The 15912-nt window shown below is 41.6% G+C and overlaps 1 protein-coding gene and 1 pseudogene across 1 annotated transcript; both read left to right on the top strand.

Moving 5' to 3' along the window:
• The first annotated feature begins 3935 nt into the window (after positions 1-3935).
• Positions 3936-4610, top strand: LOC108634683 (annotated as a pseudogene).
• A 1993-nt stretch (positions 4611-6603) lies between these two features.
• On the top strand, positions 6604-13685 carry LOC102178266 (fatty acid desaturase 2-like protein FADS2P1). Its single transcript, XM_018044758.1, has 6 exons — positions 6604-6689; positions 6851-6948; positions 8581-8677; positions 10570-10649; positions 11891-12016; positions 13412-13685. The coding sequence occupies exons 1-6, from the start codon at positions 6666-6668 to the stop codon at positions 13470-13472; spliced, it is 486 nt and encodes a 161-aa protein (XP_017900247.1). The 5' UTR covers positions 6604-6665; the 3' UTR covers positions 13473-13685.
• The last annotated feature ends 2227 nt before the right edge of the window (positions 13686-15912 follow it).

Raw genomic sequence — 15912 nt, 5'->3', positions numbered from 1 at the left:
GCAATAAATATAATTACAAATTTTATATAAAAAATAAATTACAATCTACATCTCTGGACTTAAAAGAGGTTAATTACTTTACAATATTGTTTTGGTTTTGCCATACATCAACATGAATCTGCCACAAGTATACACATGTTCCCCATCCTGAAACCCCCTCCCACCTCCCTCCCCATACCATCCCTCTGAGTCGTCCCTGTGCACCAGCCCCAAGCATCCAGTATCATGCATCAAACCTGGACTGGCGATTCGTTTCATATGTGATATTATACATGTTTTAATGCCATTCTCCCAAATCATCTCATCCTCACCCTCTCCCACAGAGTCCAAAAGACTGTTCTATACATCTGTGTCTCTTTTGCTGTCTCACATACAGGGTTATCATTACCATCTTTCTAAATTCCATATATATGTGTTAGTATACTGTATTGGTGTTTTTCTTTCTGGCTTGCTTCACTCTGCATAATAGGCTCCAGTTTCATCCATCTCATTAGAACTGATTCAAATGTATTCTTTTTAATGGCTGAGTAATACTCCATTGTATATATGTACCACGGCTTTCTTATCCATTCATCTGCAGGATATAGATTTTAAATAAGTGAATCTGGTGTGGTAAGAAAAGAAGAAAATGTGGAAGGAATGACTTCATGATCTTAAAAGTCATTCAGGCTAAATCACATAGAAGGCATGGCAGTACATTCAACAAGTGCTAAATCATGAAACATCTATATATCTAGTTATGTCAACTAATTCTAGCTGTTGGAGGAAACTAAGCTGTTATTTTTAGTTTAGGTTCGTTTTGGTTCATTTATACATGAAACTCAGCTCAAATGCCTCATAATACACAGGACCTCGCCTCTAACTCAGATTTCTTAAGGAAAAGAAAAAGGAAGGCAAACTCCAGGATGTCTCAGCTGTTGACTTTCTTAAACCTCTGCTTAAACACCAGCATGTAAGGATTATTACCAAGATTTTTAGAGTCTGCTTTCAAGATAGAAGGCAGAAGGATAACCACAGAAAGGTATCTCTTTCCTTGAGAAGAAATGATGGATCCTGAGAATTACGTGCTTAGGAAGAGGCTCTGCTTCCTTCTGGAAGAATTTAGGAGCTTTCTAAAAACAAAGGAGTGTAGCTTGGTCACTTGCTGTGTGGACTTTGTCGTAACCAGAATTGTGCAACTTTCTCAAAATAGGTTTTCCCAGTTTGGGAAGACAACCTTCTTCCAATTAGGGAAAAGTCTCCTGCCAAGATATAAAGAAAATAAAAGAAAGAAAGAAACCTTGACTGCATTCTTCAGTCAGTTGTTCTTCACAATGACTCCACAAACAAGTCAGAGCTCTCTGAAGTTTGCAAACACCTCAAGTGAAGTCATTCAGTCCTGTCTGACTCTTTGTGACCCTATGGACTGTAGCCCCCCCATGCTCCTCCACCCATGGGATTTTCCAAGCAAGAATACTGGAGTAGGTTGTCATTTCCTTCTCCAGGGATCAAACCTGGGTCTCCCACATTGCACGCAGACTTTACAGTCTGAGCACCAGGGAATCCCTGTGAACTCCTCGGCTGATCACTAAACTTATAACACTTTGAATTCTCTCCTCATTCCCTCACAGCAATGAAGATTTGTCTCACTGGAGTTCATGAGGCAGCCTGGCCCCCTCCAGAAGTCCTTTCTGTATAACTGTATCCAGTTCACATGCTGCCTCTTCACAGAGGATGGAGACATCATCACTTCTCCATCCTTTAAGAGACATATCCCTTGAGGCTTAGGTTTCTATTTACTGTAATTTCAAAGCCAATGCACACCACATTACTTACAATCAGTTAATCTCTAAATTCAGCTGTTTTGCAGCACAACTAATCCTGATAAGCCTTAGACGTTTCTGTTCTTCCCATTTTACTGTCAGTCTTTCCACCACTTTCTTCAAACGTTCATTTCTTTAACAAGTATTATTTAAATCCTCTAGGCCCAGGTCCTGTGCTCATTCTCTGGAAAAGTTAGACTTCTCCTTTGGAACCATACTCATAAATCAATCCTTCACCTACATTTGCCAACTCTCCAAAATTCTCCACCAACTCCGTCTTCCAAGTTTCCTACCACTTAAATATCCAGAAGCTTGGGAGTAACTGCAAATAACTATCATTACTTTATCACCATGACATTTATTTTTATTTATGATAGTAAGAGAACCAAGGGTCAAGTCTAATATCTAAATAACAGAAGAAATATATAGAAGGGAAGGTGGCAAAAGAATGGGAAGAGCAAAAAATTAAACACGGCTCACAGTGTTGTAAAGGAACATAGGGTAAAATTATGGAGGGGGTTTGAATTATCATTTATTCATTAATTCCTTCAACTAAACGTTTATCAAGTGTCTCTTAGGTTATAGAGTTAAACCATTACTTCTATGCCTCCTCTCAAGATATTTGCTGCCTTTGTGCATTTGGGCACAGACTAAATTAACTAAGAAGACTCCTAGGAAATGACTCAAATTCCCAGTGGTAAGTTTATATATTATCAAGCCTTAAAATGAGTAAACCACAGCATGAGATCCATGATGGAATTAAAGGATGCAAGATGAAGTAGATACCAGAGTTATGACTATGCGTTTTATAATGTAACTATTCAACAAATATCTGTTAAATGGATGAATGGATACAAGCAGACTGAGCTTCAAACAGAATTCTAAGCACATAGGTTGAAGAAGACCTTGAAAACTAATCAGAAATATTTGTCCTCCATCACCGTTCTATTTACACCAGGACAAAAATTTTAAAATGGCTCCCATGAGAATAATAATAAACAATCAGTTCACTTCAGTTCAGTCACTCAGTCGTGTCTGACTCTTTGTGACCCCATAAATCGCAGCACGCCAGGCCTCCCTGTCCATCACCAACTCCCGGAGTTCACTCAGACTCACGTCCATCGAGTCTGCGATGCCATCCAGCCATCTCATCCTCAGTCGTCCCCTTCTCCTCCTGCCCCCAACCCCTCCCAGCATCAGAGTCTTTTCCAACGAGTCAACTCTTCGCATGAGGTGGCCAAAGTACTGGAGCTTCAGCTTTAGCATCATTCCTTCCAAAGAACACCCACGGCTGATCTCTTTCAGAATGGACTGGTTGGATTTCCTTGCAATCCAAGGGACTCTCAAGAGTCTTCTCCAACACCACAGTTCAAAAGCATCAATTCTTCGGTGCTCAGCCTTCTTCACAGTCCAACTCTCACATCCATACATGACCACAGGAAAAACCATAGCCTTGACTAGACGGACCTTAGTCGGCAAAGTAATGTCTCTGCTTTTGAATATGCTATCTAAGTTGGTCATAACTTTTCTCCCAAGGAGTAAGCGTCTTTTAATTTCATGGCTGCAGTCACCATCTGCAGTGATTTTGGAGCCCAAAATATAAAGTCTGACACTGTTTCCATTGTTTCCCCATCTATTTCCCATGAAGTGATCGGACCAGACTCCATGATCTTTGTTTTCTGAATGTTGAGCTTTAAGCCAACTTTTTCGCTCTTCTCTTTCACTTTCATCAAGAGGCTTTTTAGCTCCTCTTCACTTTCTGCCATAAGGGTGGTGTCATCTGCAAATGGAATAAACCATCCCTGCAAGAATTGCCCACATTTAAATAAAGAAAAAAGCACCACAATATTTCCTTCCCCTTCAGTTGTGGTTCCTCAGTGCCTTCACTTTGACAGTAAATGAACTCTGACCAGATGGCCCTTTCCATAGAGATTCTACACACACACACACACACACACAGAGAGACACACACGCACACACACAGACGCACATGCATGCACACAGACACACACACATATGCACACACACACATACAGACACACACATGCACACGCACACGCACACACACAACCTTGAGTATAGTAACAGAAGTCTATATTGTTCTTACTTGCATTCTATTCTCTCTCCACTCAGTATGGCAAGAACAGAATCAAATTCTTCGACTACGAGAAGCAGCACCTGATCTTCTGCCTGCGTGAGTCACCAGAGAGCCACAATCCTTATCACCCCGTTTCCTGGAAGCAAACAGCTGTCGAGCCGAAGGCATGACTGAAATGCTCCCACAGAGAGACGATCCCAGGCCTTGTGCCTCAGAAAAGCAGCCTGTTTTATTTCAGACTTACTGGGGTGGAATCGGAAGAGGAAAACATAAGAGTGATTAAGCATTCTTAATGGGCATCTCATCACTCTGGCTACTGTACAGGGAAGGTGATGGTCCAAGATGGATGGGAGGCAGGATGCCAATCAAGGGGTCTGGTGTCTGTGACTCTCATCCTGGATAAACTAAAGGCAATACTTATCAAGAAGAAAAGGACAGTGGTATATGGATAGGGAGGAAAAATAGGAAAAGAACGCTCAAGCACTGACAGTAGGTGCCAGGAAAAGCAGAGTCTCATGAATAAAAGTCAGTTGTAGAGCTTCTGTGTGGAAGAAAGTTGACTGTTCCCACAGCTTACATACAGCTGTAGAAGGTATTTTAGTGGACAGATACACACACACATACACACACACACACACGCACACATTTAATAAGACAGGTCGGGATATGTTCTAGGCTTGAGAGAAAATAGACTAGCTGAATAATGCTAATAACAATATAAATATTAGAAGCAAAAGTGTTTTGCTCTTAACCAAGTCAAACTCATGATTGCTCACGAAGAAAAGTTTAGGACCCCAAAATATGCTCATCTGACACACGCTTACTCATTTGGAAAAGAAACCCAAATTAGGAAAGATTCCAAACATTTCCTATAGATCAGTGGTTCTCAACTAAGAACATTGCTGCCCCCAGTGGGACGTTTGACACCGTATAGATACTTTTTTGATTATTGCAACAAAGAGGGAAGAATGGTATTGACACCCATGGGGCAGAAGCCAGGGATGTTATGAAATGTCTTATAGTACACAGAACAGCCCTGAACAATAAAGAATTATCTGACCCTAAAATGCCAACAGTGTTAAGATTCAGAAACTGTTACAGATGATCTGGCTTGCCCAAACATTGGCCACCAAGGGTCATCTGTCTCGTGCCTGACCGGGATAGCCTGTAAGTCCATTTTGTGAGACACGAGGCTCAACCACCACTGCAGCCTCTTCCAGGGCTAGAATTCTGAGGATTTCTCCTAATGCAGTTATTCCCTTTCATGACCAAAAAGGGTGTGGAGGACATTGGTGCCCCAGTTTGAAAGGGAACTCTTCCAGCCCAGACAGACGTATAGTCACATAAGAAAAAACTGTTGGAGTCTCTTATCTGAGCTCTCCTCCTGTGTGTAGTAAACCAATACAGCCTTAGCTTATGAGGAATGGATGAATACTGTAGCTCGCTGCAGAATGCCCAGCTTACAAACCACATCATCCTCAGGAGCTGTTTCATTCTGTCATTTTCTTTCAAATGTCTTCAACGTAGTATGACAGGTACAAATGAGTCGTACTCAACCTGTCAGAGAGAGATGAGGCTTGACACTTCATAAAGGTGGCGAGACAGCTTTCATGCAGATTCCTGTAGTAGGGAAAGCTAATTCAGTATAGGCTGAGCTCAACTCTCCAGAAATGAAAGGTGGGAGACTTTTAAAACACTGGGACATGCTAATGGAAATCAGGGAAAGAGGATAAAGGGAGGGGAAGCTGGTCATGTGGTTAAGCCACCCGTGGCTTCTCACTGGTGCTTATCAAAGTCAAACTCCTACCCTCCCAGAGGCTGCAGGACAGAGCCCAATCTTCAAAGATTGTATTTCAAAGGGATAACTCCCAAGTCCTTGAGAAAAACATTTCTGGGTCAGAGAAGATCCATCTCAGAGGGACAGATTAAGAATTTTATAATTGTAAGTTTTCTAACAAACGATTGAAATAAAGGATGTCAGAAGCCTACTGAACAAGCAGTAAGTTCTTTAGACTGTCTTGAACTTTCTCAGGCAGGGACTTTAAGGTGTCAGTGACATCCCAGGAGCACGACCTTGAATTGTTCTTAGAAACTATTTCTAGCATTTGTGTGAGTTTCTTAGTGTATAGGGTGGAGAAAATCATTTGTGCTGACAGTTGGCAGACTCTGAAAATCTATGGGTCACGTTTGAAGCCTAGTTAGGATGGGGACTCAGAGAATCTGACTAAATTTTGATTAAGAAGAGAGTTGTCAAAATCTGAAGGGTCTCCATATGACTCCTACCTGCTCCAGGCAACTTCACTGGTCCTGGGGGAGATGCAGGTATGCTCTGTATCTGCCACCTCAACATATTGTGACAGGGCCCAACATGAAGGATCGTGAAGACTCGAAGGATTCCAGGGACCTTGAGAAAACTTGAAAGCTCACAGCAGAAGCCCTTCCAGGATGCCTTCATGGAATGACTCAGATCTTCAAAGCTTCCCTAGTCTCCTTAAGGGAGCTTGAACCGAAGTCCCGGTTCACCCTCAGAGACTCTGAAAGCCCAGCAGAATCCAGGATGTGGTTGTGGATCTCCACCTTGCATCCTTCTCAGGGCCAATACTCCAGGGGCAGCATGTTAGGAGATCACCTCCCACTAGGGATCAATCTGCTCATGTGTTCACTATCTTCTTGTTGTTGTTTTTTTTTTTTCTTCTTCTTCTTCTTTTTTTTCAGTTTCCCCCTTTGTCACACCAGTATATTTCAACCGGGGGTCTATTCTAGAGATGTGCCGCAGAAGGCACTGGGAGGTGAGTAACTCGATTCCTTCTCTAGAGCTAGATCAGGCTGGTAGAAAAGGGGAAGGGTAAATGCTTGATCCTTTCCAGACGCAGCTTCCTTGAGTATAAGGATATAAGACTTAACCAGTTTTATTTTCACTAGCTTAACTTTCAAGCACTTCTTTCTGCAGGACATTGCCTGGGCCATCAGCTTTTATATCCGCTATTTCATCACATTCGGTCCTTTCTACGGAATCTTCAGAACCATGGTGCTCATATATTCAGCCAAGTAAGAAAACAATAATATTATCCTACACTTATTTCCTGGATGATCCTCTTACCTTTCTTACTTGATCTATTTATGATTAGCAAAGGTTTGCAGTTTATGACACCAGACTGCATTCTTGTAGCTGAGACACTTCAAGAAAATGTGGGATAAAACAGCTGAAATAGTTGAATGAGTTTCTGGGAAACTGCATTTGCCCAGTCTTGCCTGTTTTCCCATGTGATTAATTCCCAATTACAGTATAGTAGTCCCTCAGCATCTGAGGAGGATTAGTTCCTGGACCCACCTCAGTTACCAAAATCCAAAGATATCCAAGCCCCATAGTCATCTATCCACATATGTGGTTCCACAACTGTGGACTCAAGCAACCACTAATCTTTTAGTAGTGTGTGTTTTCTTTAAAATATCCATCTTTAAGTGGACCTGCATGTTTCTCAAAGGTCAACTGTATTCTACCTGATCACCAAGTCCTTCAAACTGTAATAGAGCTGGACATCATAATTCTTACCAAAGAGAACAGGAGGCCAATCTTTTTAAATTTATTTTACAACTACAGATTTTCCCCAAATCAAAATGACTTTAAACTGAATAACCCTCTTCAACTTCCCAATGTATTCCCTCCTCATTCATTTGCATTGCTATTAATAAAATAACGGTAGCTACTATGCATCAGGCAATTTGCTAAAGGCTTTACGTTGTGGGCTTCCCTGGTGGCTCAGACAGTAAAGCGCCTGCCTGTACTGTGGGAGACCTGGGTCAATCCGTGCTTCAGGAAGAACCCCTGGAGAAGGAAATGGCAACCTACTCCAGTATTCTTGCCTGGAAAATTCCATGGATGGAAGTGCTGATGGGCTACTGTCAATGGGGTCGCAAAGAGTCAGACACAACTGAGCAACTTCATTCACTTTACATGCATTATCTTATTGGATGTAATCAAAAATGCACAACCAGGCAATGTAGATAGTATCAATTTCATTTTTCTGATAAGAGAACTAAAGTTCAGAGAAATTAAATCCCTCACTCAAGAGCAAATAAGGGCCAGTGGCAGTGCCAAATCAGAGCTTGTACTCAGTTCTATCTGACGACAACAGCCAAGCTGTTAATCACTTTGCATATATCTTTAATTTGTTGTTGCTTTAGTCGCTAAATCATGTCTGACTCTTTTGTGACCCCATGGATTGTAGCCTGCCAGGCTCCTCTGCTCTGGGGATTTCACAGGCAAGAATACCGGAGTTGGTTGCCATTTCTTTGTCCAGGGGATCTTCCCAACCCAGGAATCAAACCTGGATCTCCTGCATTGGCAGATGGAATCTTGACCACTGGGCCAGCAGGGAAGCCTGACCTTCAGTTATCTAGGTATCTTCTGAGCCTGGCACCAATGCCTACAGAAAACACTGGGGACACTGCTCTGGTCCAGTAGGCTGCAAGACAGGTAGTGTGACTGCATGCCTAGTATGCCATCTTTAGATATAAAAGGTCTGCAAAGATGAAGAACAAACCACCACCACATGATGGAGCCTTTGAGCCACTGCCATTTCCTCTACTGCTCAGCCAGATCTGCCCGTGGTTACGCAAGCCCAGTGACTAGAACTTAGACTCCCCAAGGAATGATCATATCTTCCTATTCTCTTAAAGGTTTTTGGAAAGTGTCTGGGTTGCTTATGTTACCCAGATGAGCCACATACCAATGAAAATAAGCAAAGAGGAGAACCGGGACTGGTTCAGCTCTCAGGTAATAATGCTGTTCCGGGAAAACATCCACCAAAGCACTAAGATTACTGTCTGCTTACCTCAAATAATGTTTATTGGAGGCTTGCCAGGGGCCAGGCACTGTCAACTGTTTTGCATGTAGCTACATGAGATGTAGCTACATGTACCTACATGCTCGGAATATTCCCACTTTGCAGATGATAACATTGAGGTATGAAGAAGCTGCACAACTTGTGCAAGATCACACAGCTAAGTGGCAGAAGCAGGTTTTGTTTATTAATTTGGCCACACTGTGCGGCAGGCAGGGTCTTAGTTCTCCTACCAGGGATCAAACCTGTGTTGAGCACACAGTCTTAACCAGTGGACCAGTGGAAATTCCCCAGAAGCAGGTTTAAAACCTCAGCAGTTTGATTTCAGAACCTTGGCTTTTAACCAAGGCTTAATAAACTACAGTCCAAGGGACAATCTAGCCCAGTTTTTATTTTATTTTTTTAAGTTTTATTGGAACACAGCCACACTCATACATTACGTATTCTCTATGATAGTTTTCATTCTAAAACAGCAGAACTGCGTAGCTGTGATGCAGAATTGAAACATTTACTGGGCGGCACTTTACAGGCAAGGTATACTAAACCTGCCTCAATATGATACGATCTTTCAATGAATCTCACACTCCTAGAATAACAGAAGGGAGAACCCTGGATTCCCCCTCATTTCATTGTACAGATAGTGGGGCCCAGAGAGGAGACTCAGTATTCTCAGCAAGCATGCTGTTAACGATTAAAAGATTCATGACCCATGCAGAATACCACTGCCTCCTAAGCCTGACACTGGCTATGCCATGATTAACTGGAGAATCCAATCATCATACTGCTTCCTTCTCCATGCTCATTTGCAAATTCAGTGGACATTCCACACAGTAGTGATTCTCAATCTTTTTGGTCAAGAAACCACTCTTAAAACTTATTGAGAACATAAAAGAGCTTTCGTTGCTGGAGGTTATATCCACTGATACTTACTGTATTTGAAATTGAAACTGAGAGCTTTTAAACATCTATTAATTAATTTTAAAATAACACAATAAAGCCAATAAAGGTTAACATCAGGGTGATTACATCATCCCATGTTTAACAGCCTCTGGAAAAAACCATGCTATAAGCGTGCATGAATGAGAATTTAAAAAGGCAAATACTGTCTCAGAAGTATTATGGGGATCATTTTGACCTTGAAGATCCCCTGAAAGTGTCTTAGGGACCCCAAGGTGCTCTAAAGTACACTCAAGGAACCCTGACATAAAGCAGCTGCAAAAATACCATTTAAAATGGCAACAACCCTAACAAGAATTAAATCTTAGAAAGGCACTGAATAAAAGTCACATTCATAAGCATTCTAAGTAGTCTGAAGAATCCTATGAACTTTGTACAAAATATAATACATTAGATTAAAAAGGAAGCTACTTGTATATATTAATAAATGTATTTCTATGCACAAAACTCTTGATTTAAGCCCTTGCATGCTTTATCCCCCATTTAGAAGTCCTTTAAGTCTATTCTGTGGTAATAATATTCAAACTCCAACAATTTCTACAAGTCCTACAATCCCGCTTCCATCTGCCAAAGTCCTTACTCATGATACCTTAGTCTTCTGATTTTGAGGGCTGATAGTGACTTAGTCCTCTCAGATCCTATTCACTTCTTCATATCTATTGCCTTATCAATACTTCTTAGCAAAATGCCTATTTCCTTTATAATTGTAAGGTCCCTGAGACCTGGGACTTATTTTTATCCCACATGGTTTGTTACATAAAATACGTACTCAATCAGCACTTGTTGAATGATGGATAAACAAAAGAATAACTAAATATCTTGTTTGATACGGGTTCATTTATATCTAATGTAAGCTTTTTCTTTGCAGGTCTTGGCCACCTGTAATGTTGAACATTCCTTTTTCAATGACTGGTTCACTGGGCACTTGAACTTCCAAATTGAGCACCAGTGAGTAAGAGAAATAGTTTATGATAAAAGGCAAGGGCTGTCACTAATAACCGCCCTCCATAGAGTCCAGAGAGGAGCAGTAGACTCGCAATCTTAGGGAAAAAAATGAACCAGGATTCTCTAAAGGATGCTATTTTTCAATTAATGACAATGATAGATAAGGGAAGAAAGAAATGAAGAAGTGTCACAATTGCAAGTAAATGGAGTGAAATCTTGGAAAAGTATCAGTGACTCAGTTTCCAGATTCCTATGGGCTTAGGAAATGGTGATGTCTTTGCATTTTCTTTGTTGGCAAAACCTCAGAAAAATCAGGACACTTGAGTAACCAACTTGGGTTCACACTTAACTATGCTATAATTCAAATATTTATTTATCTGTGTCTTTAGAGCCAAGTTTACAAAATAATTAATGAAGTGGAGTCCCTGCTGCAATTTATACATGGTATTTGGAAATACTTTGCCAATGGGTCAGTTACAGAGAGGAAATGGGTAGTTCACACCTTGATGCAAGTTAAAGCACTGAGAGTCAATTTCCCCAGAGTGTCAGGGGAAAGGCTTTCCACATTCTCTTTGTCTAACCATGTGAGTCTATGATAGTCAAAAAAAGAACAAGACCTTTATTTGTTCAAGGAATTTTTTTCATTCTATCTCTCATATTAGGGCTTGAAAATTTCAGCAAAACAAAACAAAAAGATTCTTACTCACAGTTTCATTAAAGGAGAGATTTCCATCCAAGACGATCATCCGGGAGACTGATGAAAACTTGGGATTAAAAAGTCCATCTCTCCTCACTTCTTATTCCTTTCCTGGGACTTTTAGCTATTTCCCATTACTTAATAAACATTAATCTATTCTTGCTAGGAAGGTAGAAAGAGAGACTAAGACAGAGATTAGCAGGGGCAGGGTGGGCGGTTCAGTATTTCCAGTTCTCTAGGTAGTTCTAAATGGTAGAAAGTTCTAAATGATTTACTTTCATTGGATCAGGCCAAAAATAACAAGTTGATGGAGCTAAAACATATTCTCTTAGTTCTTCCTAAACATCTGCCACCCACAAGGCTTGTAGAGGTTTAAGGGATAAGATGAGTCTGGCAGCAAGTTTAATTTCCCAGAACAAATGTATTGTGCAAGGTCAAGGTTGGGTCTGTGTGGCTGATACCATTTTATTTTGTAAAAGGGGAAAGGGAACTTTGGGTTTCTCCTTAGGTCTGAGAAGTTTTATATCTCCTTTCTCTGTTTCCCTAGTCTATTTCCCACAATGCCACGCCATAATTATCACAAGGTGGCACCTCTGGTGAAGTCACTGTGTGCCAAGCATGGACTACCATATGTGAATAAGCCCATGTTGAAGGCATTTGGAGATATTCTCAGGTAATAACAGTCCCTCAACCCACAGCTCTCATTTCCCTTCACTGTTGGTCACCAGACTCTTCACTGCTTTATGAATCATTCAGCCAATAGCTATTTATTAAGGAGCATCCACGTGCCCAGCATGGACATGAGGCTCAGTACGGAACAACACTAACACAGAAATGATAACAGTCATTCCTACCATTTACCTGCTGCCTTCTGGGTACTTCTTAGCGAAAATACCTTGATGCCCTACTAAATTTCAAGCTTCTTATAAACCAGGGTTCTGCATTATTTGTCTTTGTATCACCCACAGAGCCTTGACATGCTTTAGAACTTAACCAGTGGGAGGGACTCTCAAATTATCTGGTCCAGGGTTGCAAACTAAGATGCTTGCAGGGTCTGATGGGACAGGCAGGCGTGACTCTTCCTACAGGAACTGAGAATCCATACTCATCCTGAAGCATTCACAGTTCTCTGGAGGATCCTGTGCTTGTCAAATTAACTGCCAAAACCTTGGTTACAATTTTTTTTTAAGATTAGGAAAAAGAAAAACAGTATCCTATTAATATGAATAAATAATGCAGCAAGGCTAGACCTAGTCATATCAGATCCCTGAAGAGTGATCCATCTTCACTTTCTACCATTGCCCTCCTCCTTTCCTGCCCTCCAGATATCTGACCTCCCTACAGTTGCCACATAACTCCCTTCCCCTTGCCATGACCCATCCTTGGTCACCTTTTCTTCTACCGAATATCTTCCAACTTGCCACCCACCTCCTGTCACCTTCTCAAGTTCCATTCACTCTCCAAAGCTCACCTGAAAGGTCTTTTCTTCATCTCAGTCCTCCCTTGCCCCCAAGACTACACCTGTAGAGAAGAAGAGAAATGCTTGGTTCTCTTCATGTCTGACCTTTATCACAATCATGATTCAATAGCATATTGGGTAATACGTGTCTCCCAGTGCAGACCAGGAATTCCAGGTGGACAAGACTCTCATCACTCCTATTCACTCCTGTATCACCAGAGCCTAGAAAAATATTTCCCTTTATAAAGTAGGTGAGGTAGGTGGGTACAGGATGAGTTGGTTTCTGGTTATATGATTTATCTTATAGAGATTCAGCAGAGCTTTTTCTTTTAATACTGGAGAAAAGGGAAATGATGCTTTGGGGTACAGAAAAGCATACAACAAAAGAAAATCTCAATCTCCTCCATATAGAAAATGTGAACTCACCTTCTAAAACATAAGTCAGAGTGTATTTGACTCCCTCCACCGGGCAAGATAGAAAGAGGCCTTTCAGATATAGCTGAAAATGACAGCGTTGTAAAGTATTAAGTAAAAGAGCAAATGTTCCATGAAGTAGCTCCTTTGACCCGAATCTCACCTACTCATGATTTTGTCTGCTCCTCTTTGCAGGGCCCTGAAGAAGTACGGAGCCCTCTGGAAGGAGGCTTACTGCACACATCCAGAAATATAATCCAGATGTGCTGGTGCTAAAGAGAAAAACCACAGGCCCCAAAAGTATCACTTGTGCTAAAGCCCATGATACCAAACCTCTATAATACCTGACAGAATTCCACTTAAAGCCTTCCCCAGAAATACAATCTTAATCAACTAGTCTGGAATTTTGGGGTAGGCAGTGTGGTGATAATCTGTTGCATTTTACCCCTTCTCCATTCCTGCCCCTGGCCCAGAGAAAGATTATATATATATATATATATATATATTATATATATATATCTGCATGATAAAACCCTTGTAATCCCTCCCCCCTCATAAAAAAAAGGTGTCTACCCCAAATATACTTTGCTGATGGCTTCCTTGCCTTTCCTTTCTTCCTACAAAAACCTTCCATTTGCACAACCCCTCAGAACTCCCTTCTGCTTAATAACTGGGATACTGCTTGATTCATATAAGTCATTGAATAAAGCCAATGAAGTCTTCAAATTTACTCAGTTGAAGTTTTTTTAACCGCTTGTTCAATAAACTTCCCAGAGGAAGACATGAAGGCCTATTACTTTCACAATTTCCCAGATCACTGAGCATGGCGTTCGAATTCAGATGATCAATCCTATGGATCATGTCTGCCCTCTGCTCACTGGCCACATGCATAAAGATGGCTTAACTGGGCAGACTTCCATTTAAACTAAATGACTCATGAGAGTTATGTTACAGTCCTACCTGAAATTCTTCAATGGATTCCCATTGCTCTTGGAATAAAGCTGCAATCTGCAACCTGGTGATTGACAACAGACTACCAGCATTGGCCCTCCTCCAAGAACCCTGCCCCACCTTGTATTGTCCCTCCCTCAGCTTCAGCCCCAGGCAGCCAAAGTAGGCACAAGGGAAGAATTTTTGACCTCAAATAACACCCCAAAACTAAGTCTCCATACCACCTCCAGTGAACCAAAGGATCAGGACATGACTGGAATTTGAATGCCAGAATCCTTTTAGAAGTGAAGGGTTCTCCATCCTAGAAGATCCCATGTTGAAGCTTCAACCATATCCCATCATAAATGGACAAGTTACAAAATCCACTAATTGAAACCTGCTTCACCAACATTTCTGCCAACTAATACATCCTCCACCAACTCATAATGTTTGACCGAATCTCAAATCAAAGACACAGATTTGAGCCCTCCCCATGTCTCCTTGCCAGCTGGCCTCAAAATAGAACTCTTCTCAAAAGCTGGTGCCATAGTATTGGTTTCTGTACTCTTGGAAAAACTGGCAGGGCAGGTCTTCAGATCGTTAGATATTTGCAGAAGAAGATTTTATGAGCCCAGTTATTACATCCCTTCATATCCAGAAAAGCACTAAACTCATTAATGGCAAATTTGCTCATGACTAGCAGCAAACGTTTGCCAAAATGTGTGCATGACTGCAGGTGCCCCCTTCACTAAAATCATGTATGACACTTACCTTATCCCCTAACAAGACACTGAACTTTTTTTAGAGATAAAAGAACAAAACTGTAAGTCAGGCAGAAGTTCCTCTTTGGAGCAGTTTCTCATAGCTATCAGAAATCCTGTCTCCCAGGCTCTAGTCCTCATTTGCCCCAACAGAACTTAACTCACAGCTCTCATACTGGGCCTTTCTTTCAGTCTATAGAAAGAAAGGGGGGAGGGAGGGAGTGAGGGAGGAGGCAGGAAGAAAAAGCTGTGTGTAAATGTTGCTATTGTTCAGTCTCTAAGCTGTATCCAACTCTCTTTGTGACCCAAGAATTGCAGCACACCAGGATTCCCTGTCTTTTGCTGTCTCCCAGGGTTTGCTCAAACTCATGTCCATTGAGTCAGGGATGCCGTCTAACCATCTCACTCTCTGTTCCTCCCTTCTCCTCCTGCCCTCAGTCTTTCGCAGCATCAGGGTCTTCTTTAGTGAGTCAGCTCTTCAAAACTAGGTAGCCAAATATTGAAGTTTCAGCATCAGTCCTTCTAATGTATATTCAGGGTTGATTTCCTTTAGGATTGACTGGTTAATCTCCATGATCTTCAAGGGACTCTTGAGAGTCTTCTCCATCACCACAATTGAAAAGCATCAACTCTTTGGTGCTCAGTCTTCTTAATGGCCCAGATCTCACATCTGTACATGATTGCTGGAAAAACCATAGCTTTGACTATATGGATGTTTGTTGGAAAAATGCTGTATCAGTTCAGTTCAGTCGCTCAGTTGTGTCCGACTCTTTGCGACCCCGTGAATCACAGCATGCCAGGCCTCCCTGACCATCACCATCTCCCAGAGTTCACTCAGACTCACGTCCATCGAGTCCGTGATGCCATCCAGCCATCTCATCCTCGGTCGTCCCCTTCTCCTCCTGCCCTCAATCCCTCCAAGCATCAGAGTCTTTTCCAATGAGTCAACACTTCACATGAGGTGGTCAAAGTACTGGAGTTTCAGCTTTAGCATCATTCCTTCCA

This window comes from Capra hircus, unplaced genomic scaffold (genome assembly GCF_001704415.2).
Source record: "Capra hircus breed San Clemente unplaced genomic scaffold, ASM170441v1, whole genome shotgun sequence".
In the NCBI taxonomy this organism is placed as follows: Eukaryota; Metazoa; Chordata; class Mammalia; order Artiodactyla; family Bovidae; genus Capra; species Capra hircus.
Note: the sequence above shows the minus strand (reverse complement) of the source record. Positions and strands in the feature narration are given on the sequence as shown.

What these genes read in the sequence shown, in the direction of transcription:
- LOC102178266 (XM_018044758.1), top strand. Translation starts at nt 6,666, where the DNA reads ATGTGCCGCAGAAGGCACTGGGAG. An exon ending in GGGACTGGTTCAGCTCTCAG is followed by an intron (nt 8,678 to 10,569) that starts GTAATAATGCTG and finishes TTTTCTTTGCAG; the next exon opens with GTCTTGGCCACCTGTAATGT. An exon ending in GCATTTGGAGATATTCTCAG is followed by an intron (nt 12,017 to 13,411) that starts GTAATAACAGTC and finishes TCCTCTTTGCAG; the next exon opens with GGCCCTGAAGAAGTACGGAG.